We start from the raw sequence: 24763 nt of genomic DNA, 5'->3' as shown, positions 1-24763 counted from the left end.
TTGTCCCCCGAGAATCTCAATGACCTGGCCCTTGCTGACTCACCAGCACCAAATTTCCCCACCTTTACCACGCTCTGGCTGCATCATGTTCTGGCCATTGTAGTTCCTCCAACCCATTGCATTCTTACACCCTGGGCCTTTGCACATGGCTGGTCTCTCTGCCAGGTGTGGCTTCCTATGTCTATGTTTGGCAACTTCCTACTCATTCTACATTTTTGGTGGCCAAAGAAGTGGGAGCTTAGGCTGTATGGTGGGCCAGGCAGGCTGGTCACTAAGCGGGGCAAGGCCTAGGTCCTGAAGGGCCTCAGACCTGCCAGCCTCAGAGCTCAGTCTTTCTCCTGCCAACACTTGTTCATACTCTTCCTTTTACACACTCCAAACTCTGGGGAATTCCTTCCTGATTCTAACCTAATTCACTCACCCTACAGCAGTCAGGACGATCCCTGAACCTCTAGAGAATGTGCTCCTGCCTGTCCACTGTCAGTGTGACTGAGCTGGGCTGAGACAGGGTGCACATTCTGGGAGCGTGGCTGGTTGCCAGCTCCTACCTCCCTCAAAGGGCCTGTGTCCTTCTAGGTGGCAGAAGGGGGGCAGGCAGGATTTTCCCACCACTCCAACAGTTTGTCCTCCTGATCAAGTGGGGCCCAACCAGCTCCAGGCCCCGGGTGGGGGGTGCTGCCTGCTCACAGGAGCACAAGGATGGGTGGTGTGCTCCATCATCCTGGCTGCGTCTGGAGACCTGGCCCCCAACAGAGTTTACCCCTGCCCAGGGAGCCTGGCTAGTTGCCCTTCTGAGCCTGCAGAGACACTGAAGGGAGAGGCTTGTCTCACTCTTAACGCCTCCCATCAGGGAGGGCTTCCCTCTGCCCACAACAGAGATTTCCTGACTGAGTCCTGAGAGCTCCATGGAAATACATGGCGTGAGATGTGGTCCAGGGGGCAGACATGACCCTACTTTCACTTAAATCAATGAGATCGGCCTGCTTTATACTTCTGTGTCAAGATTCCTCTAAAAGAAAAGGTTCTACTATTTTTATTTTTATTCATTTATTTCTTTTTTAATTTTTTGAGACAGAGTTTCACTCTTGGTTGCCCAGGTTGGAGTGCAATGGTGCAATCTCGGTGCACTGCAACCTCTACCTCCTGGGTTCAAGCGATTCTCCTGCCTCAGCCTCCCGAGTAGCTGGAATTACAGGCGTATGCCACCATGCCCAGCTAATTTTTGTATTTCTAGTAGAGATGTGGTTTCACCATGTTGACCAGGCTGGTCTTGAACTCCTGACCTCAGGTGATCCGCTCTCCTCGGCCTCCCAACCTCGGCCTCCCAAAGTGCTGGGATTACAGCCTTGAGCTTGGAAATTACCACTCTGGGATCAAGTCCAGGCTTTTAGGCCTGGCCTTTAGGAACCCCTGGGGCCCACCTGAGCTCTCCAGAACCAGGGAGCTTTCATGGTACCCCAGACACACCAAGGCTTCTCCATCACAGGCCTCTACCTTTGCAGTTCTCTCTGCCTGAAGGGCCTTGATTCACTTCTGCCTGTCAAGGTCTGGCGAGTCCTTCAAGATTCCAGCCACTGCCCTAAGTTAGCCTTCCCTGGCCTCATCCTTCTTGGCCTCCAGTTCTCAGACGGGGCTTCTTGGGTCGGGAACCCCTTCTCCTTCACCCTGCAGCCCCCATGCTAACCCTGCACATACAGGCACCAGTGGGCCACAGTGCAATTGAATTTTAAAGGTTCCCCTGGGTTCCCCCAACCCACCACTCAGAGCTTATTTCAGAGTTAATTATCCAAGACTAGTTAGAAAAGTTGGGAGCAGCTGTGCAGTCAGGGCTCAGTCAATCCACCAACGACAGTGAACACCCCGGTTCTCAGTCAAATGGCTGGGCTGTCCCCATGGGAGCAAGGTCTGCTCCCAGGCAGGAAGTGGCCTAGGCCCTCTCCCCACTCACTAGGCTCTGGCATCCACTGCCCAGCCCCGCCCCTTGCTAGACACTCAGAGGGTGGTACAGGAGCAAATTGCTCTGTTCACATCTCTCCAGATGGATAATGCCTGTTTATGTTACTTGTTGACATCTGGCTGCCCCAATCTACTCCAACTTTACTGTCATCAAAGCTCGCTCCAGGGAAGGTCTCAGGCTCGGTCCTCACTCCTGATATCTGCACAGATGTCTTTGTGGGTATGGAAATCTCCTGGGGACTGAAAAGTGAGACAGAGAGAGAGAGAGCGTGTGTGTGTACAATGCCTATATGCTATGCTCAAGCTTTGCCTGTGTTGAGATGGGCGGGGGTTTGCTGTCAGCTTACCCCACAGTGTGGGAACTGTTGGTCTCAGTGTGCCCCCCTCCAGCCCACAGGCTCCACCAGGGCTCCTCTCTACATCTCCAGCCCAAGCACAGGGCCCAGCCCTGGAACAAAATTTCTTCCCCAGCACCCACAGCCCAGGCCTGGCCACACAGGAAGCGACCTGATGACTGAGGCCCAAGAGTTCAACTCATGGGACAGGACTCAGGGCTAGGGGCCCAGAGGGAGACAGGGCAGGAGGCTGGGGGTGGGGGAGGTTTGGGCTGGCTGCGGGTCTGGGCCTCTCTGGGCTCTTTGTCCAAATATGGAAGGTTTTTTTGTCTCCATTTGAGTCACGCCGGCCATGGCCCAAGAGATCTGCTTTCCAGATACTGCAAACGGGACTGCACCACACTTGCCTGGCCTGCCTGTCTCCCATTCCCCTGCCCGTGGCCCATCTCTGCACCTTCCCAAACTCTTGGGTCGAGTTCTCTCTGCCAACAGAAAGCCCAGTACCCACCTCAGGTGCTTTCCACCACCAAGAGAAGGGTCCCTGGGCCCATAAAGGGAGGAAACACTCATTCCTTCTGTGCCTGTCACCTCCTCCCACTCCCCAAGGGCCTTTCAAGTGCAACTGAGCCATTCAACTAATATTTACTGAGCAACAACTATGTGCTGGTTCCTGGGACTCAGACCACGGACTGCAAATCCAGTAGGATCACTATGTTCAAAGCAAAATCCACCCTTTCTTTCTGTGCCCACCTTGGTGACGGCACTGCCCCCAACCCAGGCAGTCCTGAAAGCCAGGGGCCTAAGCACGGGTTCTGGAGCCAGACCATCTGGGTCTGAACTCCAACCCAGTGAGACTATCCTGGTTTGAATACCACCTCTCTCTTTCTGGGCTCTGTGATCTCAGCTAAGCATCCTCACCTTCTCTGGGCCTGTGTCTGCTTCCCACCCCACCTCCAATCAGTGCAGACTCGGGACAGCACCCTTTGCCCATCTGCCAGCTTCCACCTGCCTGGTCCCCAGGGCAGCAGCAACACAGGACTAGGCATAGGCAAGGGTGGTGAGGGGAGCTGAGAGGAGCCTGGGCGCTCCCCCTGGGCAGGGCTCAGCTGTCCTTCTCCTGCCTCCCCCACATTATTTATTTAATAAATGTGTACCCAGGCTCCACCTCGTGCCAGGAACAGGAGGGCTTGGCATGGGTGGATCCACCTGACCAGAACCAAGCATTGGGTCACAGGGCAAACTGGGGGCTCCCACCCACATCTCCACACTCCAGAGCCTTAGAGGTCTGTTACCTCTGAAGCAGAGAGGAGCTGCAATCACCGTGTATCCTGGGACAGAGGCGGTTCCTGATACCTGGGCTGGGAAGCTGAGGGGGACTCTGCCCTACACGGCCGTTTGGGTCTCTGTCTGGCTCTCTCAAGGGAGGCAGGGTGACACAGATGGTCAGAGGAGATGAGAGACAGGAAGAGGAGCAAGACCCTGGGAGGAGGGCAGGGAGAAGGACAGAGGACAGGAGGAGAGAAGAAAGCAGGGAGCCTTCATGAGAGGAAGGCCTGGTGCGAGTGGCTGGAACAAAGACTCAGATGCCCAGGGGACCAGCAGAGACCCTTCCACTGCCCAGGCCCTGCATCCAGGTGATGAGATGGGGCAGGCCGGGCCCGCCCTTCTCCTATTCCTCCACCAGCTTTGGGGTCAGGCCCGGGACTATTTTTAGCTGGAGCTGAATTTAGCCATTCCCTCGGAAATTCCTCACCCGCCCCAGGCAACGCCCCCGCTGGCCTTGGGGAGAAGCCTGGAAGTGGCGGGTCCAGGCCAGAGGGGAGGAGGGGCCCAGGAGCAGCAGGAGCTGGGAGGGCGCTCAGGCATCTGATACGGAAGCAGGCTTTCCGCTCAGGCCCCCAGTGTGAGGCACTCCTCTCCCTACAGCGCGGCTCTCTTCTTCAGGAAGACCTCCAGGGCTGCGGGGCCACAGAATAGCACTGGTCTCAGGATCTAGGGTACACGTATCACAAGGTTCTTTGTCTCTGACTACAGGACCCACCACGAGGGCTGCTGGCAAGGATGCCTGCCTGTGGACCCGAAAGCCTGCATATTCTAGAGCTCTGCTGGGACTCTGGAGGACTCCCACTTCACAGATGGGGAAACCAAGGCAGAGGGACTTGTCTTAGGTTAGAGCCAGCAAGGCAGCCCAAGCCTGCTCTTTCATTCCCTTCCATGCTCCCTCCATCAGGCCTCTCCCAGAGGGCCGGACTGCAGGTGTGGCCTGGAGCTCTGGGGCTCTGCAGGGACACCCCTGAGAGGCAGGGCACTTCCACTGGAGCAGAGGGTTTGAGGTCAGACAGGAGGCTTGCTGGGCACAGAAGCAGGGCTCACAGCCACCTCACTCTTTCAGAATGCAGAGGAAGTTTCTGCCCAGACAAAAAGTGAGTCCTGCTCCCCCAACCCTGTTTCTGATAGAACCCCTGAACCTAAATTCGAATTCCCAGATTCTGCCTCCAAATTGTCTTCCCAGTCAGTTCTCCCCTCGCCAGCTCCACATCCTCTGCTACCTAAGCTCAGGCTACTCATGTTCCCGGACCCTCAAGTCAGATCATCACCTCACAACCAGAGGATGCTGTGATGTGCAAAGCTGGCAGTGCTCCCAGCCCTTCCTCTCCCAGGAAGGGAGAGGGGAGCTGGCAAAGGGGAGCCCCTCTGCTCAGGCCGTTTAACTCGGCACTTGAGGCTTTCAACCTGGCTCCTGCCCACACAGAGCCTTTCACCAGGTGCTCTGGTCAAACTGAGACCTCCCTGTCCCTCTTGGCCTCAGACACATACAGGGGCTTCCCTTTCCTGCCCTGGCTCAGACAAGTTCCCTAAAATGCCAGGTGAACCACGTCACTGCACTTCTCAAGAACTCTCAGTGACCCCTTACACAGTGTGAGGCTGGAGCAATGGTGAGATGCTTGGGGAAGATTTCTGGCTCCAGTCCACTACTGTGTGGCCTTGGGCAAGGCCCCTTGCTGGGCCTCAGTTTCCCTATCTGAATGATGCAGGGGTGAAGAAGGCTAGAAAACATGGCTGGTTTCTAAGGGTCTTTCCACGTAGACAGTTCTGGCATTAAAGGCCCTGGCCCTTTTCTTCCTCCTCCTGCCCTTCTGGCCTGCCAAGAAGTTGGACATCTCATCACCAGGCCCCATCCCAGGGAGACAGGGAAAGACGGGGGATACCAAGAAACCCAGAGTGAGACCTCAGTGATTCAGGCAGCTAAGAAAGATGGAGCTATTGGGACCTTTATTGGGGGAAGGCATCCCTCCCCATCCATCCACCCCTTCCCTTCCACATCTGCTCCTTAACCTCCAGTGCCCTGTCCTGGGAAAGGACTGAATGTTTGTCCAGGAGGTTGGGGAGTGGGGTCCCAGCAGTCCCTGGAGGCCCGGCTGTGGGGCTGGCTGGCAGCCAGGAACTCTGTCTCCCCCCTTCCTGCTCCACAGCGCTGTGCGGGAGCAAGGCCTGCTCACCCCCTGGGAACCAATAAACAGGAAACAGACACCAACTTTGTGTTTGCTCCCTCGGCTGGCCCCTCCATCACACTGCCCCCACTGCCTTCCCACTGGCCCCCGACCTGCTGCACCTCTCCAGACCCCAGAGTCTCAGGACCACAGGATGTCAGAACCAAGAAGTCACAGTCTCAAAATCACAAATAAAATCAAGAGGTCTGGACTCTTGGAAAAGAACCCAGAATCCTTCATCTTGAAACCACAGGATTCTAGACTCTGAGAGTGACAATCTCAAAAGCAACACTAAGTGGCCACATTTCTGAGAGCTGTCTGGAGCCAGCGCCCAGGGCTGAGCGCTCCACAAGCATTCTCTCTTTGGCCCTTATAAAACTCCTTAGTGCCCCCATTTTACAGAGCAGGAAACTAAGGCTCAGAGTTGGGATCTAATGACTTGTTAATATCACCCGGCAAGGGGTCAGAGTCAGTTGTGATTTTAACCCTTATCAGTCTGAACCCAAAGCCCACCAGGCACACAGACACTCAGACTCCCTGAGCCCCACCTCACAGGCTGCTTCCAGTGAGGGGTGGCTTTGACGCAGAGAGGGCTTTGCCTCTGCTCTCCTCCCCGTGTGGGCTGAGCTATCCTGGACATGTCCCAGGGTGGGGCTGGCGTCAACAAAAGTAGACGGAGAGCTGGTGAGAGAAGCAAGGACAGTGGGCATGTGGCTCAGCCTCCGGCCCGGGTTTCTCCTTCCTTCCCACCTCCAGAGAACCAGGCTCGGAGCCACTGACTCTATGTGGGTACTGTAGCCAGGCCCCAACCTGCCCTCCTGTCTAGAGCTTTGTCTTTTGCTTCATGGCTGGAAAGAGGTGCCCAGCAGCCAAGAATCTTAGAATCATAAAACCTTAGCATCTCAGTCATGAGGGCAGGAGGTAACATTTCTTGAGCACTTACTGTGTGCCAAGCTCTCTTGGCATGCTTTCACTTAATCTCAGCAGTAGGCTGGGTGTGGTGGCTCACATCCGTCATCCCAGCACTTTGGGAGGCCAAGGCGGGAAGATTACTTGAGCTCAGGAGTTCAAGACCAGCCTGGGCAACATAGTGAGACTTTGCCTCTACTAAAAGTAAAAAAAAATAGCCAGGCATGATGGCGCACGCCTGTGGTCCCATCTCATTGGGAAGTTGAGGCGGGAGGGATTGCTTGAGTCCAGGAAGTCAAGGCTGCAGTGAGCCATGATTGACCCACTGTACCCTAGCCTGGTTGACGGAGTGAGACCCTGCCTTAAAAAAAAAAAAAAAAAATACCCTTTTTTTTTTTTTTTTTTGAGACAGAGTCTCGCTCTGTCACCCAGGCTGGAGTGTGGAGTGCAATAGTGCAATCTCGGCTCACTGCAACCTCCGCCTCCCAGGTTCAAGCAATTCTCCTGCCTCAGCCTCCTGAGTAGCTAGGACTACGCCCTGCTAATTTTTTTTTTTTTTTTTTTTTTAAGTAGAGACAGGGTTTCACCATATTGGCCAGGCTGAGTCTTGAACTCCTGACCTTGTGACCTGCCCGCCTCGGCCTCTCAAAGTGCTGGGATTACAGGCATGAGCCACTGCGCCTGGCCGAGAAACAAAATAATCTTAACAATAATCCTCTGTGGAGTGAGGGGATACTGCCCCCACCGACTACAGCCTCGGGGGAGTAGGTAAGTGCTTGCTTGGGTCTGAAAGCCAGGGTGCGGGGAGATGGCATTCTGGACAGCACCCTTCACCCTCCACATGCCACCTCCCTGAAGCCTCCCTAGGCCTCTCAGGGATGAAGGGACCTGACAGTTCCTCTGGTCAGACAGCACCAATGCCACCAATTCCCACATGGAGCTCCCAGAACATGGGGTGAGGGAGTTTCTTTCCTTCTGCCTCTGGGCTCTCAGTTCTGCCCTCAGATGGGGCAGCCTGGCAGAGACGTGACTCCCATCCCCTCCCTAGGTGCCCACCTTCCCTCCTTGGCCTGGATTTAAACTCTCCTATCAACTGCCCTTCTTGGGAGCGGCCTCATCCCACTTCTAGTCAGCAAAACTGTAGCCTGCCACCTCTGGAAGCCAGGCCTGGCCCCAGGAACACATTGGCACTTCTGCCCCTGCCCCACCAGGCCTGGGCTCTGCCTGCCTCTGGACCTCACCCACCTCAGGAGGCTAGGATCCTTGGTGAAAGCTCCTGGCAAGGAGGGATGGTGTCCAAGTTTTCCCTGTATATCCCCACTACCCAACACGGAGCTCAGTGATTGACTGCTAAATGAATGAATGACAAATGAACATGGAAAGAAATAGCAAGTTAAATGCAGTGGGCCTGAGTTTGAAGGTTCTGCCCCGGGACCAGCACCAGCTGGGGACTCTGAATCTCAGGAACCAACAGCCTGGTCCTTTGCCTATCTGTGCAGTAGGCAGAATAATGGCCCTGGCATTATATCCTCATGCTAATCCCCAGAACCTGTGAATATGTTACCTTACATGGTAACAGGGACTTTGCAGGTGTAATTAAGGATTCTGAGATGGGAAGATTATCAAATTATCAGGTGAGCCCAATGAATCACAAGGGTTCTTAAAGAGGGAGGAAGGAGGCCGGGCGTGGTGGCTCACGCCTGTAATTCCAGCACTTTGGGATGTTGAGACAGGCGGATCACGAGGTCAAGAGATTGAGACCATCCTTGCCAACATGGTGAAACCCCGTCTCTACTAAAAATACAAAAATTAGCTGGATGTGGTGGCGCATGCCTGTAGTCCCAGCTACTTGGGAGGCTGAGGCAGGAGAATTGCTTGAACCCGGGAAGTGGAGGTTGCAGTGAGCTGGGATCGTGCCACTGTACTCCAGCCTGGCAACAAAGCAAGACTCTGTCTCAAAAAAAAAAAAAAAAAAAAGAGGGAGGAAGGAGGTATGGGGTGAGCAAGAGATTTGAAGATGCTGGGGAAGATGGGGAAAGGGGCCACAGGCCAAGGAGTGCTGGCAGCCAGGAGAGGCTGGTAAAGGCAGAGGCGTTGATCTCTCCAGGGCAGCCAGAGGCAGGCAAGCCTGTCAGCACCTGGATCTTAGCCCAGTGAAACCCTTCAGACTTCTGACCTCCAAACTGGAGAGTAGGAGATCTGTGTTGTTTTCAACCACTAGATGTGTGTAGTTTGCTACTGCAGCAACAGGACACTAATACACCACCCAGACCTCTGCAATCAGCACAGGTCTTCCCACCTCAGGTACGCTCTGCACGCCCCTCTCACCCTGTTCTTGCCTGGCGACTTCTTCAAGCTCCACTGGAAAGAAACCATAGGAAGTTTTGTTTGTTTGGTTTTTGCTTTTTGTTTTGAGACAAGGTCTCACTCTGTCGCCCAGGCTAGAGTGCTGTTGGGCAATCACAGCTTACTGCAGCCTCAACCTCCTGGGCTCAAGCCATCCTCCCACCTCAGCCTCTCGAGTAGCTGGGACCACAGGTCTGTGCCACCACATCTGTTTTTTATTTTTAGTAGAGACAAGGTCCCCCTGTGTTGCTCAGGCTGGTCTCGAACCCCTGGGCTCAAGCAATCCTCTCACCTCAGCCTCCCAAAGTGCTGGGATTACAGGGGTGAGCCACCACTCCCGGCCCAGATAAAAGTTTACTGTCCCGTCAGCTGCAACATCACACTTCTGGACAGGCCCCAGAGTGAGCACCACAGCCTGCCACAAGTGTGGAAAAAGACCCTATCTGGGGGTGGGGGGGATCCTAGAGCAGGAGCCAATGGTGGGGAAAGCAGGTAGGGGTAGACCCGGGCCTGAGTCCTGGCACCACTCTGAACCTGCCTTCTCAGCAGCCTAGTGGGGTGATGGGTCCCTGCCTGCCAGCACTCATTCTGCAACCGAGATCCTCCTTAGAACTGGGTCCTTTCCCAACAGCCCTGGGAGGAGGTTTATCCTGGTGCCCGAGAGCATGGACGGCTCTGTGGCTCTGAAGGGGGATGGAACTTATTGAAGGCCTCACAGCAGGAAGGTGGTGAGGCAAAGCTGGTCTCCTGACTCCTAGTATAGACACCAGGCTGTCCCTAGTGAACCCTAGAGCTACTGGAGTCCTGGAAGTCCCTCCGGGGGCTCAGGCACTGTGGTTGGGGCCCCAAACCCCTGCATCTCATGGGCTGAGGTTCACTCACTGCACAGAGCCCAGCAGCCTGACAGTTTTCCTCTGTGTCTGTCTCTCCCAACCCCCAGAATGCCCCAGAGACCCTGGGAGCTGAGAATTAGAGGGAGGACATCGTGGGGGGAATTAACTCCCATGGGGAGACATCAGCTCCAATAGGCTCCTGCTTCCCAGGGGACCCAGGGCCCCCATTTCAGGGCTTGCCAGCAAGGCGCCAGGCTGCCTGGGCACATTTCCCAGTAAGTACGCCAGGGCTTCAAGCCTTTCTGGGAAACATTGGTTCCCCCTTCCCCCACCCTGTCACCGCCATCCCTGCCAACTCTGCTTAGTGGGAACTCTGTGGGACCAATGTATGGTCTGGGAGTCAGGACACTGGGAGCCAAATCCCATACTCAAGCTTTGGGGCCTTGGGCAGACCCTGCCCACTCTGGGCCTGCTTCTTTATTGGACTATTGGAGCCATGGCAATGCCCACCTAGCTGGAGGATCAGATGGGAGGGATGGGGCTACCTTGGGGGTGGGGGGAGGCATGAGCTCCCTGTCCCAGGAGACATGCACGCTGGAGCTAAATGGGTGTCATAGTGGCTGAAGAGGAGACACCAGTGGGATATGGCCCTGTCACCTGCCTCACTGGGACCCTGTGGCGGCTCCACTCTCCTCGCCTTTCAGCCAAGCCAGTGTGGGTCTGCAGGGGGTGGCCAGTGTAGCACAAAGCCCAGTTCACCCTGGGGACTTTATCAAACTCCACCAGCCAACCCTAAGTGACCCCTCACACACTGCCCAGCCATGTGAGAAGTTGTAGCTCTGTGTTCACCTTGAACATTGGGGTCCAGGCCCTTGAGGAGCCCCTGGGACTGCAGCAGAAACCCACCACCCCACCATCTCTGCCTGGAACCAAGCCACCATCATCTTTTGTCCAGATTATTCCAGTAGCCTTCTGACTGGCCTCACAGCCTCCACCTGGCCCCTTGCAATCTATCCTCATGGAGCAGCCAGAGCAGACCTGTGAATGCGTAAGTCAGACCAGGCCACTATTCTACTTACAACCTTCTAACATCTCACTTTGAGTATGTGCTAAAGTCCTCCTATTGGCCTACATGATATTCCTCACCCTAACCCACCTCTGATCTTCTACTTCTCTGCTCCATCCATGCAGTCCTCTTCTCTTGACTGTTTCTCAAACACCTCAGTGCCTTTGCATCTGCTGTTCCTCTCTGCCCAGAATGCTGTTTCCCTCAGCCACCTGACCTGCTCCCTCACTTCCTCCAGGCTTCTGCTCAAATGTCACCTCCTCAGACAGGCATTCCTGATCTCTTGATCTGAAGTACCCCCACCCTGTCATTCTCTACTCCCTTATCCTGCTCAGCCCCTACCACTCCCTGACACAGAATGTCTCCATTTACAGACAGGCCTCCTCCCTAGTCTGGAAGCTCCACAAGGACAGGCTTTTGTTTTGTTTGCTGCTGTATTCCCAGGCCTAGAAGGCCTGACATGTCTTATTGCTCAGACAGTATTTGTTTAATGGATGAATGCATTACCCTATCAAAGGCCACCCAAGTCTCTGAAACAAACTCTTACTGCACACAACCTGCCATATTCCTTTCCATCTCCTAGCCTCTGCTCATGCTGTGCCCTCTTCATAGAACCTCTCCCTCTCACTCAGTGTTCAAGCTCAAGCTCAGGCAGAGCCTCTTCTAGGAAGTCCCTCGGCCAGTTTCCAGGCTAGTCCCTCAACATCCTAAGCCCCTTCGAGTTGGCTTCTAGATCCTACACTCTCTGTGTGTCTCGGCTCCCAGGAAGCCTGGGGGTGCCTACATCCTGCTGCGGGGCAGCAATGTGTAGCCTGAAAGATCACAGATGGGAGGGAGGGAGGGAAGCAGAGGGGTAAGTCCCTACATGGGGAGAGGGGGCTGGGGACAGGATTAGCAGCAGCCTCTCCACCTCCCAAACCCAGCTGGTCCCGGAAACGTGGGGCTGGAAAATGTCAGACTCAACTCTAGTCCATCCCCCAACCCTTCCTCGCTGGGGAGGACTCATTCCTGGACAGTGTTCCCCCCAAGAGCCCGGGCCCTTAGGAAGGAGTTGGGAGGAGATGTGAGGAATAAACAGAGGAAAGGGGCTGCCCTTCTGCCTGTCCTCCCTCATCTCACCCCCTCCTGCTGGGTGACAAGACATTTAATTATAGATATTTGGTACCGCTCAGAATTCCAAGTGTCCTAATCACCTCCTCCCTTCCCCCCAGAACCAGTTTCCATGGAAAAATCACACAAAGAGTCAAGGAGGGGAAGGAGAGAACCTCTACCCCCACGGGTTCCCCGCCAAAAGGGGAAAAAGGAGGGTGACTAGAAGAGCTGTTGCCAGACCTTCATCAGCAAGGCAGGGAGCTGGCTGGATAGGGACGGGGTCTGAGTGGAGAGGAACAAGGCCAGGGTCCTGGTGCATGGGCCTGGTTCTGCCCGCCCTTGCTGTGTGACCTTAGACCTAGCATTCTGCCTTTCTGGATCTCAAGGTTCTTCCCATCCCAACCCCAGGCCCTGGTGAATTAAATAACCACTATGAAAGTGTTCAGGCTGTTGGGGATGTGGAGATGACACTCCCAACTGTCTGCTGACTTGTCCCCGCTACTCAGATGGCAGGCCAATCTCCTTGGGACCCCTCACCTCTAAGACACTGATATGCTAGGATTCAGGGTGAATCCAACAGTCTTCGACTCTAAGTCTGCACTGTAAGATATCCACAGCTTTCACAGTTGAAGAATGAAACAGACAATATCTGGCATATAGTAAGCACTTGATAAATGTTGGTCATTGTTACTGCTATTCCAGTATGTTAAAATTTTGTGAGTTCATCTGCCTATGATGCTGAGAGACAAGTCACTCCCTGCTGTGGGCTACAGTTGTGGCATGTGGCAAACGAGGGCAGAAGGTGGGACTGCAAGATTCTGCACTTTGAGGCTGGGGCGGGGGAAGCTCTCCCTCACAGGAAGAGTTGTTGACCAACCAGGCTACGGTGGGCCTCAGTGGAGGTAATAAGAGTGTGGGAGGGGCGGGACAGGGAGGCCAGACAGCTCTCCCTCCTCACCTCCCAGCACATAGACAAGCATTCCTGGAATAAATGACCCATGAGCGACTGTTACTCCCTGTTCTCCTGGGTTCATGCAGCTATTGCAGACAGCTGCCTTTCTCTCCCCTCCAGCCACACCCCTGGCTCCTCCCATTTCACTTGACACCCCCTGCAGGCTGACTCCCTCCTTCTGAGCCTCACAGACCAGGCAGTCTAACCTCCCACTGTACAGATGGGAAAACTGAGAGACAAAGATGACTCTGTCCAGGTCTGAATGAGTCAAAGGCTGAGCCAGGCCTGGCCCCAGGCCTCCCACCTCCCGGCAATGGGGGCAACACCACACAGAGCATGAATATGGACCTGAGGGTGAGGGACTCCCCACAGCCTGGGGGGTGGGGGGGGGGCGTCCCCTTAGTCCCCAGGGACTGCCAGAAGCAAAGAATGACAGGTCCTCTCGTCTCTCTTATTCTGGAGTCCATACCACGCCATCTCCACCCACGGCCCAGGGAGCATGACTGGAGCCTCAGGCTTGAAACAAGGGAACGTTGTCTCCTCAACAGAGGCCACCAGGAGGGGGTGAACAGCTGCTCTCCATCTTCCGGGAGCCAGAAGGAAGGGGACAGCAGGAGGGGTTCAAGCTAGCAGATGGGAGAACTTCCAGGCTTTATGAGGGGGTGGGAAATTGGATGATGATGGATCTTTCTGGAGCCTACTGCAGTCCACCAGGTTATACTGAGGCCCCCGAGGACCCAGCCCTGTGTTCAGAAGCCAAGCCTGGTGGCCGAGAAGCAGCTGGGCAGTGCAGCCTCCAGTTTTCTTCTTTCCTGCTACCAGAGAGGAAATGATCACACCACCCATTCACCATAAGAGACAGCCTGCCAGGCAGAGGCCATTACCCCCATTTTATGGAAGGGGAAAGTGAGGCACAGAGCAGGGATATGATGGATCCTAGGCCACACAGTGATTAAAAGAGCAAAGGCTCACACCCTGCTCTTCTAATGACAGATTCACCAGTTCCCTCCCCCTAAGGGGACATCAAGCTGGGCCTGGAAAAGTGAGAGGCCTGAGTGGGCAAAAGCTTGGAGATCAGAGAAGGCCTCTGTTCGTGGCAGGGAGAAGCCCATGTTGTGGCAGATCTGTCCCGCCTCAGAGCTCCAGAAAGGGGTGGGGGGTAGAGGAGAATGTGAAGGAAGGTGGGGCAGGAGAAGTTCTGTAAACTCCCACCTCCTCTCTGGGTCTCAAAGCCTTCTCTTAGGAGTGCCCCCCACTCACCTTCAGTCTCCCCGAGTCCCTTGGTTTACTCCTGTCCTCTCCCCCATTTGAGCCTTCAAGGATCCCAGAAAAGATATATGGGGAAGGAGGCTGGGGAGGAGACCCCTGACAAGAGCTGGCCCTGCTCTCTTCCTCCCCTCCCCCACCTTCAGAACTGGCACTGGACTTCAGGGGCACCGGAGCTGCCCTCGCTGGGACTCAGAAGGAAGGACAGGTTCAAAACTCCCTGCTCCCCACTCCCTGCCTGCTCTCTCTGCAAACTCCATGAGAAACCCCAGAGCCAGGACCAGGGGGAACTGGAGACAAGGAGAGAGAAACAAAGAGAAAGGGAGTTCAGAGGGACCATGAGAGTGCTGGGAACGGGAGTGACTGAATCAGTCCAGGGTTTGTAATTTCCAGGCTTCTCACACAGTCAGGGAGCGCAGGCCACAGTTGAAATAACCACTGGCCATCGCTGAGCTCAGCCCAGAATCCAGAGCCTGGAATCTAGCTCCCAACCCAGATGCCGGGGCATATGCCATCTGGGTCCCATCTGAATCCACAGCCTAAACTCCAGGGATAGCTGAAGCCAGAAGGTAGAAGGAGGGGTCTCAGGGAGAGTGAGCCCCCAGGGCTGGGGGTCTGGCAAAAAGGGGGTGCATCTCAGAGTCACCAAGAAGGGGGTAGAGTGGGGAAAAGATGCAAGCAGACAGGATGGGGGAATAAGAACCGACCCCCCGGACCCATAGAGGCAGCCATGAATATGGGGCCCAGAACCACTCCTGACCTCTCTAAAGGGCCCTGGCTGCCCAGCCTCTGCAGCCCCCTCCCTGCCTCTATCCTCCCCTAAAAGCCCCCATCTAGAAGCTTTTTTCATCTGAGGAGGCTCTGGCAGAACTCAGGCCCCAAGAGTCCCCAAATCAAACCCGCAGGCTCCCCCAAATCTGCACAGTACCAGCTGGATGGAAACGTAGGCACTACTTTGTCCACCTACCTCCCGATTGGGGAGGTTAAGTCACAGAGAAAGGCCAATGTCACACAGCAAGAACAGAACTGCAGTTAGAACCCTGAGCCCCCTCTGCTCCTCCATAAAGTAAGGCCTTGTACCTCCCCAATTCTCCCACGCCCAGGAACACATCTATATTCTGACCTGTCATAGGAAAGCCACACGAAGAAAGGCAAACCCATGTCAACTGTGGCCCCTGAGCCAAACATCCTATCAAGGGTCTGGCCAACAGAGTAGCAAGCCTCAGAGAAAGGACTGAGCCCGCGCTGGGTGCCATCACACTCATCCCTCCAACAAAGAACCACACAGGGATTTCCAAAACCAGTCCCTGAGAAACATCCAAAGGACAAGATAAGAATCCTTTGTAATTACCACCCAGAATGCCTGGAGTAGACAAGCACCTCTGCCATTAGCACCAGCAGAAAACTGAAGCTTCTACAGGGCCTGAGTAGACAGGAGCCTGTCATTAATACTCTTAAAACTGCACGGGCACTTCCAGGACCAGAAAAGCACCCTTGGCACCTGGGCACCTGACTAGTGAATACAATGTAAAAGGCTCCAACTGAAGTCGGTGCCCACGGCCCTCCTTTGGCCCCAGTCTGAAGGCCCCTTCAAAGGACTCACCACCTGTGGCTTGCTGCAGCACTTGCTGGCAGGGGGAGGCTCATCTGGAGTCCGAGCTGCCTCAGGGGGCTTGGCCTCAGTAGAGGGCGGTGCAGCCAGAGGCAAGCAGGGCATGTCCACTGGCACTGGGGCAGGGACCTCACCGGAGTGCAGGTTCAGCATGTACTGCTTGGTGACATCCTCGAGCGATGGTGCCTGCAACGTGGGATGGGCTCGGGTAGGGAAGCCTATGGGTTCTGGCACAGCCACAGGGGGGCCGACAGAAGTCGGTGGCTCAGGCACCACAATAGGCATAAAGGTGGCGGGCATACTGGCATGGCGAACATGTTTGGAGGAGGGCCGGGCCCGAGACAGGCCACCAGTCTGGTCCTGACTGCCCTCGTCTCTCCGAAGCTCCTGGTGACTACTCCGAGCCGGGCGCTTCTTGGAGCCTCGGCGGATTAGCCTCGGGGACAGAATGTCAGCCAGCTTGGGGTCAAGGTGAAAGTTTCGGTGGGCAGTGGCAGGGGGAGGCAGAGCCTCAGGTAGGGCCCTTTCAGACTGCGCCCGACTCCTGGGGGCACCAGGCTCTTCTGGCTCTGCCCGCTGCTCTACAAGGATGGGCTCGCTGCTGGATGGAGGCAGCACGGGCTCAACTTCTCGGATGGGCTCCCCTCCAGGGCCCTCGAATCCAGGCCCAGCCAGCTCCCCACGGCGGCTGGGGTCACTCAGGGATTTCTTCTTGGGGGCTTTGCCAGCAACCCTGTCATCCACCACACGCCCCAGGGTGCCAGGCCCCTGAACTATGCTCTGAATAACCTCCTGATATCCCTTGCTCTCTTCACTGCCCACAGACCAGTCACTGTGACCACTGGTCAAGCCCTCATCCATGGCTGAGGTGGCAGGAAGCCCTGTCTTGGGGCTCAGTGAGCCCAGGAGGTTGCTGTCCATGGAGAACCCAGTGGGCTCTTCAGAGGTGGCAGCCCGGTGGCGCTGAGGAATTGGGTCACTCAGGGACCTGTAGGCCTCACCTACCTCCCCATTGCTCAATTCACTCCCACCAGAACCTGAAGGTGGGACTTTGCGTCGTCGGCGGAGGGCACCTGGTGTGGGAGGGGTCTCAGGGGACACCAGGGCCCACCCGCCCAGACTGTCCTCAGTCCCAGGGCCATGGTGGTTCGTCTGGGCCGAGGATGAGGAAAGGGGTCGCCACATCCCTGTGGTACCCAGGCCGCAAAATGCTGCAACAGGAGGCTCAGGGTCCGCCCCAATGCCTTCATCTGTCAGACTGGACTCAGGGCCCGAGAGCTCCTCCTGGGACCGCTGCCCTCGGGTTATGTCCCCTGCCCAGTCAAGGCTTCCAGGGTGGGCATCGCTTCCATCATCTTGCTGGGCACCCATGCGCTGGATCTTCTCAAAAACCTGGCGGGCCTCCTGCACATATTGGTCCTGGACGATGAGGGGCAGCGGATCCTCCTCGGCGCCAGGGCCTGTCAGCAGGAGCTCGGAGGAGCTGGGCTTCAGAGCACTGGTGCGGGGCAGGCGGCGGGCCATGGGCTTCTCAGAGCAGGTGAATGACTTTGCTCTCCGCAGAGTGGCTGTCAAGTCCTTGAGTGTGGGGCGCGTGCCAGGTGATGCTGGGGCTGGGATGGGTATGGGTTCAAGTTGCCCCACGGGGTCACCTGCGGATGATGAGTCTCTGCCATCTAGGGGGCTGCTTCCACGGTCCCCGGGGCTCCCACCAGGTTTTCGGACCCTCAGCTCTGAAAGGTCTGAGCGCAGGAAACTGAGAAGCGTCAGGGTCTCTGAGGCGATATCTGGATTTGACAGGGACTTCCGCTGTGGACTCTTTTCCGGCTCAAATCCTCCATCCCTCAATGCCCTAGAGGTGCCTCCAGGTCCTTTGGCACGGGTTCGAGCCTGGGACCGCAGGAGCCCTTCCCCAGCTCCAAAGCTAGGGGAGCGGTACACGCCCCCGCCCCCAGAACCCCTACTAGACCATAGGTCGTCGTCCTTGAGGGTTTCCGTGCTGGAATAACGGCTGCTACCGCGGGAGCCTGCGGGGCTGGCCAGGTACGAGGGAAAGCTCACCTTGGCCACACGGAAAGCTCCTCCCACAGAGTCAGACATAGGCCGAAGTCCCTCCTGGGGACCTGGGACGCAGGGCGGAGAGCCACTACCCCACTCCCGGAGTCCTTCTTCTCTAGGGGCTCTTGGAGATGTTGGGGGCTCAGGGCTCCCAGCTCCCCCTGCTGAGTCCATGCTGCTCAGATTTAACCCATCACTGTCAGGCCTGCAGTCCTGATCCAATAGGGAGCTTCTGGGCCTGAGCCCGGGCCTCCTTCCCCAGCGGTGGCTGCCCTCACCGTCTAGGTCGTCGTCACTGCCCGAGGAGTGGCCGCCGTGGTAGGCCGGACTCTGGGCTCCAGGCGGCTGCGGCGGGCCCTCCTCTTCCTCCTCGCTGGAGCTGGCAGCGCGGCTGCGGCTGACAGGATAGGAGGAGGCGATGGAGGAGGAGGAGGAGCAGGAGGCCCGGGCCCCGGCCTGCGGTTGGGAGAAGATATGCCAAGAATGTAAACCATCCGCTGGACGCTGCGCCCGCTCCTGTTGCTGCTGCGGCCGGCGCAGCCTCCCTTCGGTCCCCGGCCCGGTCAGGGGCCGCGCCGAACGCAGACCCGCCAGGGGGAAGCATGTCCGAGGGGGTGGCGTCGGTGGCTGCCGCGACTCCCGAGCCGGAGGCTCCCACGCGGCACCGTCGGGGCTGGGCGTTCCTGGGGATTCAGAGTCGGCGCTGGGCCTCCTGGAGCCAGGACCGCCGAAGAGCTTGCGCATCTCGGTGACGCTGGGCCAGGCCCCTCGCGCTGGGCCCTCGGCCGCTTCTTCCGCGGCCGCGGGGAAGACGCCCCCGTCCCAGGCCCCAGCAGAGCCGTAGTCCAGACGCGGCGCGTCGAAGCGCCGGGAGAGCTGGCGCACCGACGGCGAGAGGCTGCGGAGCGGGCGCGGCTGCGCGGGGGCGGCCGGGGGCCCAGACGCCAGCTTGGACACGCGCCGAGAGGGCTGGCCCCGGGCAGCCGTGGTCGGTCGGCACGAGGCGCGGCGCCTCAAGCCGGGGGTGTCCGTGTCCTCCTCCCTCGGCCCGGGGCCGCCGCTCCAACGCTCCAGCAGCTTGAACGAGACGCTGCGGTAAAGCTGGGGCCGGGGTGCCCCGTCCGCCATAGTGGCGTAACTCACTCCGGGGGGGCTGGCCTCGGGGAGCCGCGGCCAACCCCCCCTGCGCCCCCGCTCCCTAGGAGCGCAGCGGCCCACGCCGAAAGCAGCGCACGGGAGTGTGGGAGGAGGGCGCAGAGACCGGAGCAGAGGTTTCTCTGCCGCGGCTCAAGTTTCTGTGGCCACCGGCCGCAACGTCTCCATCCCGGGCGGCCCCTGCCGCCTCAGCGCCGACCCCCAGGCCCGGCCCCCGCCGCGGCTGGAGCGACCAGGGGCACCGCGGCTCCGTCTGGGCGGGATCCCAGCGCTTGGTTCCTCGACTCTGCGCCCGCCTGCCCAACGGCTTGCCTGCCTTTCCTCACTCTCCCGCTCCGGCTCCCGTTCCCTCCCCCTTGGCTGCTCGCTCCTGGCACCCTTTTGTTGCAAATAAACTTTGTGGCAGAGGCAAGGGGGCGGGAGGCGGGGCCTCGCGCCCAAAAGAGGGGGTGGGCTCCGGGCGTGCGCGAGCCTGGGAACCGGGTGGTGGGAGGGAATCAGGGAGGAGCCGAAGAAGAAAAAGCCTGCTGGAGGACTTGCAGACTGAGGCGACCCTCTGGCCCTCCAGAGACGTCCCTCGGGAGTCCAGCAGGCCGAGTTGTCCCCAGGGAGTCGTTGAGACACACGCAACCGCTGAGCGTGCTCAGCTCCGCAGAGTCGCAGCCAGGGCGTCGCGTCCACCGCGGGCCACCAGCCTCCGCGCGCTAACACCTCCTGCCCAGGGACTCCAACATGGCAACCTCGGACTCACAAACTCTCGTACACACTGACACTCAGGTGCACGCAGACGCACACTCTCCGGGCCGGGAAAGGTGTGGGACTCGGCGCCAGGGGGAGCCCGGAGAGCCGCGGCCTAAAGGGTCCATTGCTCCCTGCTCCGCCCTACTCCCCGCACAGGCCCCGCCCCTTCCCCTCCCCCTCCCCGCCCGCCCTCTGCGGCGAATTCAGCTGTAGCCACGCCCTTGTCCCCCCATCTCGCTCCCAAACGCCCCGCCCATCCCACCTCCCAGCCGCCTGTCTGGCTCCGACCGGCCCCCGACCCGCCCAGCGCTGCTCCAGAAGCCCCACCCTTCACGACCGCGCCCCCACCCCTACTTTTCCGGCTGCCACGCCTCCCACCTGCCCCCGCCGTCTGGCTGCTCTTCTCCTGGACTCTCCGCCTGGATCCCCGAGCCCCTTTCCTTCTCGCTCTGGAGTACGCGGCTCTTGCGCCCCCTCGCGGCCTGATTTTCCCAACGCACGGAGTGCTGGACGGATAAAGCAGCACCCATCCCCAAAAAACGGAGAGTTGGGAAAACTTCCTTTCAGTCATTACCTAATCCCCTTAGTCTTTTTCAGACCTTCGCAAAGCGCACTGCCCCTTCTTAGGCCTTACACACAAAAGGAGCTTCGACGGGAACGCCCTTGACTTCCCACTGCCAAACCTATACTCTTACCCTCAGCTGCTTCACCTTCTTGGCAGGGAAAGTGTAGGTTGTTTCTCTGGCTTCACGCTGATCCCTCGCTTGAGCTCCCCTCCCGCCCCCGCCTCCGTCTGAGTCTCACATTGTTCTGGGTATTGGAGCATCATCACCTTCCCCATTCCCACGTGCCTCTAGATCCCATTCATCCTCCCGGCCCAACTAACGAATGAACGAACGAATGAAAATGTATGGAGTACCTATAATGTATGGGCAATATTATTTAACTTATTTTTTTAAATCCACAAACCACCCTTGGGGACAAATATTATTACCCCTTCTCTGTGGACCGTGAAGGAGAAGTAACTTTGACCACTATGCAAGTCTGGAAATAGCAGGTCCTGCTAAAATTCAGATTTTAGGGGCTTCAAACACCATGCTCCTCCAGCCAGCTCTGAGATGCACCCCCAAATCCTGATGAATAAGGAGGTTCTTGCTCCTTTGAGCCCCCAGTCTCCTCCTTCTCCTCCTTGGGCCTGAGCTCACTCTCCTCAGGAACAGAGGATAACCTGGTCTGACCCATGACCCTCCAGCGCTGCCCAGCCTTCTTCAGGCCTGGTCAAACTGCCCTGGCCCCTCCAACCCCCAGTAGCAAGGCCTCAGGGCCACATAGTTAGGTCAGCAGTCTGTGCATTACCCAGCCAACCCCACTGCCACCAGGTCCAGCCAAGGAGACTAGCTGGGCCAGACTAGGCTAGGAGATGGGGTTCAGAGGAGAGGGGCAGGCAGGAGGATAGGAAAGGATGGTAGACACCCAGGGATTGCCTGACTACCGAATGAGAGAGGGAGGACTCAGCTGGGACCCCAGAACCTATTTGCTACTCATATACCCCACAGGATGAGGAGGTCACTCTCCACTCTCTGGGCAGCCTCTTGAGTTGTGGAATATCTCTGTAGTGAGAAAGTGCTTCCTCTATGAGTTGAGACCAGCATCCAGGGAGTCCATCACCTCAACCTCATCTCAGCTCTGCCTCGAGGGGGCCAAAGAGTAAATCTCTCCCTTTTCTCTAGGAAATTGATAAAAGAGAGCCCTGCCGGCCTGTGCCTCTCTGTTCTGCCTTACTCTGTGACCTTGGGTAAATCTCTGCACTTGCTGATGTCTGAAAAGTGAGGAGTGGGTCAGGTTCCCCAAGAGTGCCCTCTCTGCCTCTGGCATTTGACATCAGACTCTCACCTCCTTTAGTATTTTCTTTCTGCTCTTTGGGGCAAGTATTGGTGTGTGCTGTGGGGTGAGTTGTGGAGGGGTGAGTTGGGGAGGGGTGAGTTGGGGAGGGGTGAGTTGGGGAGGGGTGAATTGTGGAGGGGTGGGGGACAGGACTCTCATCCCAGGAGTCACTCTCTCCCCCCATAATGATGACTCTTACCATCCGAAATTTGTACTTTTCCACCTCCCTGTCACTTCTGGGACAGAAACCCTTATCCCATATCACAGACGGGCAAGTGGATAGAGAGGAGTGGAGGTTCAGGTCACGGGCTCCCAGAGTCCTGTGGCTTGGCCTTGAGGTGAGCTGGCTGGGGCCTTTGGCTCAGGAATCCCCTTGGTGGGGAGGGGGGTGTTTAAGGATCTAGACTGGGTCTCTGTCCAAAGGGAAGCTCACCCAATCTGAGAGTGGCTTGATTGCTTTCAGTGCTTCATGAACCCTTCCACTCCCAGCTCCTTATGATCCAGTATAAGACAAAGTTATCTTCCATGAACAGAAGGAATCTGGAATTTTAATGGTGCTTGGTAATTATGTACAGCAATTTTTAGCCCCAAGAAGACTCATCTGATAGGGGGCTGGGAGCACTGGGCACCAGAGTAGAGAGAAACCCTACTCTGGGGTTTTGAAGCCAGGCTCACCTTCCGCAACTCACCCCCTTTTCTCTGGGCCCCAGGCTCCTCACCTATGAAAGGGTAATGAAAACAATAGCCCATCTACCCAGTGAGTCATGGTGATCTAGCGAGGTGAGGACCATGGAATCCCTTGGAGAAATCAAGATGGGAAGGTTTTGAAAGTCATGGCCAATGATGGGCTTTGGTGGGCTTTGGGTACAGATAAGTCCCCAGCTCATGATGTTTCAGCTTAATGATTTTTTGACTTTCTGATGATGCAAAAGCTATGTACATCCAGTAGAAACCATACTTTTAGCACACATATAATCATTCTGTTTTTCACTTTCAGTAAAGTATTCAATAAATTACATGAGATATTCAGCATTTTATTATAAAATAGATTTTGTGTTAGATGATTTTTGCCCAACTCTAGGCTATGGAAGTGTTCTGGGCCTGTTTAAGGTGGGTTAGGCTAAGCTCTGATGTTTGGTAGGCTATGTGTATTAAATGTCTTCTCAGTGGGTTTATTGGGATGTAACCTCATCGTAAGTTGAGGAGCAACTGTACTTAAGAGGGAGAGAAATGATGAGTGCAGGGACAAGAAGCAATGAGCTCCATGAAGGAGCTGTCTTAGGGGGAAATCTGACTCTTCTGACTCCATAGCAAAGCCAAATAGAAACTATCGAGATTGCCCTCTTTCCTATGTAATTCGACCTTAAGCACACAGGATTAAATTCTTTATAATATTTTGATAATGATACATTCTCATCAGTTATTTAATTGGCTTTCGCCAAAAAACAAAACAATACAACTAGGACCTTTAAAATAATTCACATCTCATTATATAGTTCTACTGCCCTCATCCTCCTGCTGTCCCACCACACAGAAAATCAGAAAATCATCATCTCAAATCCTGTGTTCAGCATTCTCTTGCTTTCCTTCAAACATATTCCTTCAAACTATATATGCCTTCAAACTGTATCTTTTCATTTTAGTTGTTCTTAACTTTATAAAACGGGCATCCTGCTGGACGTGGTGGCTCACGCCTGTAATCCCAACACTTTGGGAGGCTGAGGCGGGTGGATTGCTTGAGGCAAGGAGTTCAAGACCAGGCTGGCCAACATGGTGAAACCCAGCCTCTATTAAAAATACAAAAATTAGCCAGGCGTGGTGGTGCATGCCTATAATCCCAGCTTATTAGAAGGCTGAGGCACGAGAATCACTTGAACCCAGGAGGTGGAGGTTGCAGTGAGCCAAGATCACACCACTGCACTCCAGCCTGGACAACAGAGCAAGACTCTGTCTCAAGAAAAAAGGCGGGGGGGGGGGGGTTTCTTGCTTTACAAAATTTGTTGGGACTTCTTTTTTCTTAATATTATGCTGCTAAGATTTACCCATATTGTTGCATGCCTCTATAGTCCATTCCATGTGGACTATTTCAGTGTGTGAATATATCACAGTGTGTTGATCCAGTGTCTTGCTGATGCACATTTGGGTGTTTCCAGGTGTTTGCTGAGCATTGTGCATGACTCCAGGTACACGTGGAAAGAAGTGCTTGGGCACAGGGCAGGCAACTGATCAACATTAGGAAGCATTGTCAAGCTAGGATCTAATTTCTCGTGTACGTTTTTTGATCATCTGTGTTTCCTTTTTTTTTTGAGACAGAGTTTCTCTCTTGTTGCCCAGGCTGGAGTGCAATGGTGTGATCTTGGCTCATCGCAATCTCCGCCTCCCAGGTTCAAGCAATTCTCCTGCCTCAGCCTCCCAAGTAGCTGGGATTACAGGTGCATGCCATCATGCCCAGCTAATTTTTATATTTTAGTAGAGACAAGGTTTCACCACGTTGGTCAGGCTGGTCTCAAACTCTTGACCTTGTGATCCACCCATCTCAGCCTCCCAAAATGCTAGGATTACAGGCGTGAGCCACCACACCTGGCCTTGTGTTTCCTTTCATATGAAATGCCTATTTGTGCCTCTTGCTCATTTTTCTATTGGGTTATAGTATGTTTAGTACTTTATGAAATTTCTGCTCTAACTTTTCTATTCCTTGGTATCCCTGGTGGCTTAGGAAGGTCTAGTATGTTACAGGTAAGGAAACAGAGGCTCAGAGGAGTGAAGGTGCTTGGTCAAAGTCACAGACTCTGTCACAGCCCTTCTGCACTGAGCTAATGCCTTCTGAGGCCTTCTGAGGCTCTAGGCCTCACTTAGATACCTTTTCTGCCTCTCAACTAGGTCAGGGCCCCTCTGGTATTTAGTATTTCTTGGCCATGGACCATTCCAGGAGCTCATCATCTCCCTAGTGATACCTTCCTTGCCTGGGTCCTCTTTATGATCTGAGCTCTCCTCCCCAGCTATAATGATCCAGGTATGTATGTGCTTCATTATTACCTGTCTCCTCCATCAGACTAGGAGCTCCCTG

At 55.9% G+C, this 24763-nt stretch overlaps 1 protein-coding gene across 1 annotated transcript in view; it reads right to left on the bottom strand.

Moving 5' to 3' along the window:
* Positions 1-19044, bottom strand: part of ARHGEF17 (Rho guanine nucleotide exchange factor 17) — a 62069-nt gene extending 43025 nt beyond the window's left edge. Inside the window, exon 1 of the mRNA XM_032166899.2 lies at positions 15850-19044. Coding sequence (XP_032022790.1) covers positions 15850-19044 — 3195 coding nt within the window. The remainder of the gene's footprint in view (positions 1-15849) is intronic.
* Positions 19045-24763: the final 5719 nt, after the last annotated feature.

The sequence above is a fragment of the Hylobates moloch genome, unplaced genomic scaffold (genome assembly GCF_009828535.3).
Source record: "Hylobates moloch isolate HMO894 unplaced genomic scaffold, HMol_V3 SCAFFOLD_11, whole genome shotgun sequence".
Lineage (NCBI taxonomy): Eukaryota > Metazoa > Chordata > Mammalia > Primates > Hylobatidae > Hylobates > Hylobates moloch.
Note: the sequence above shows the minus strand (reverse complement) of the source record. Positions and strands in the feature narration are given on the sequence as shown.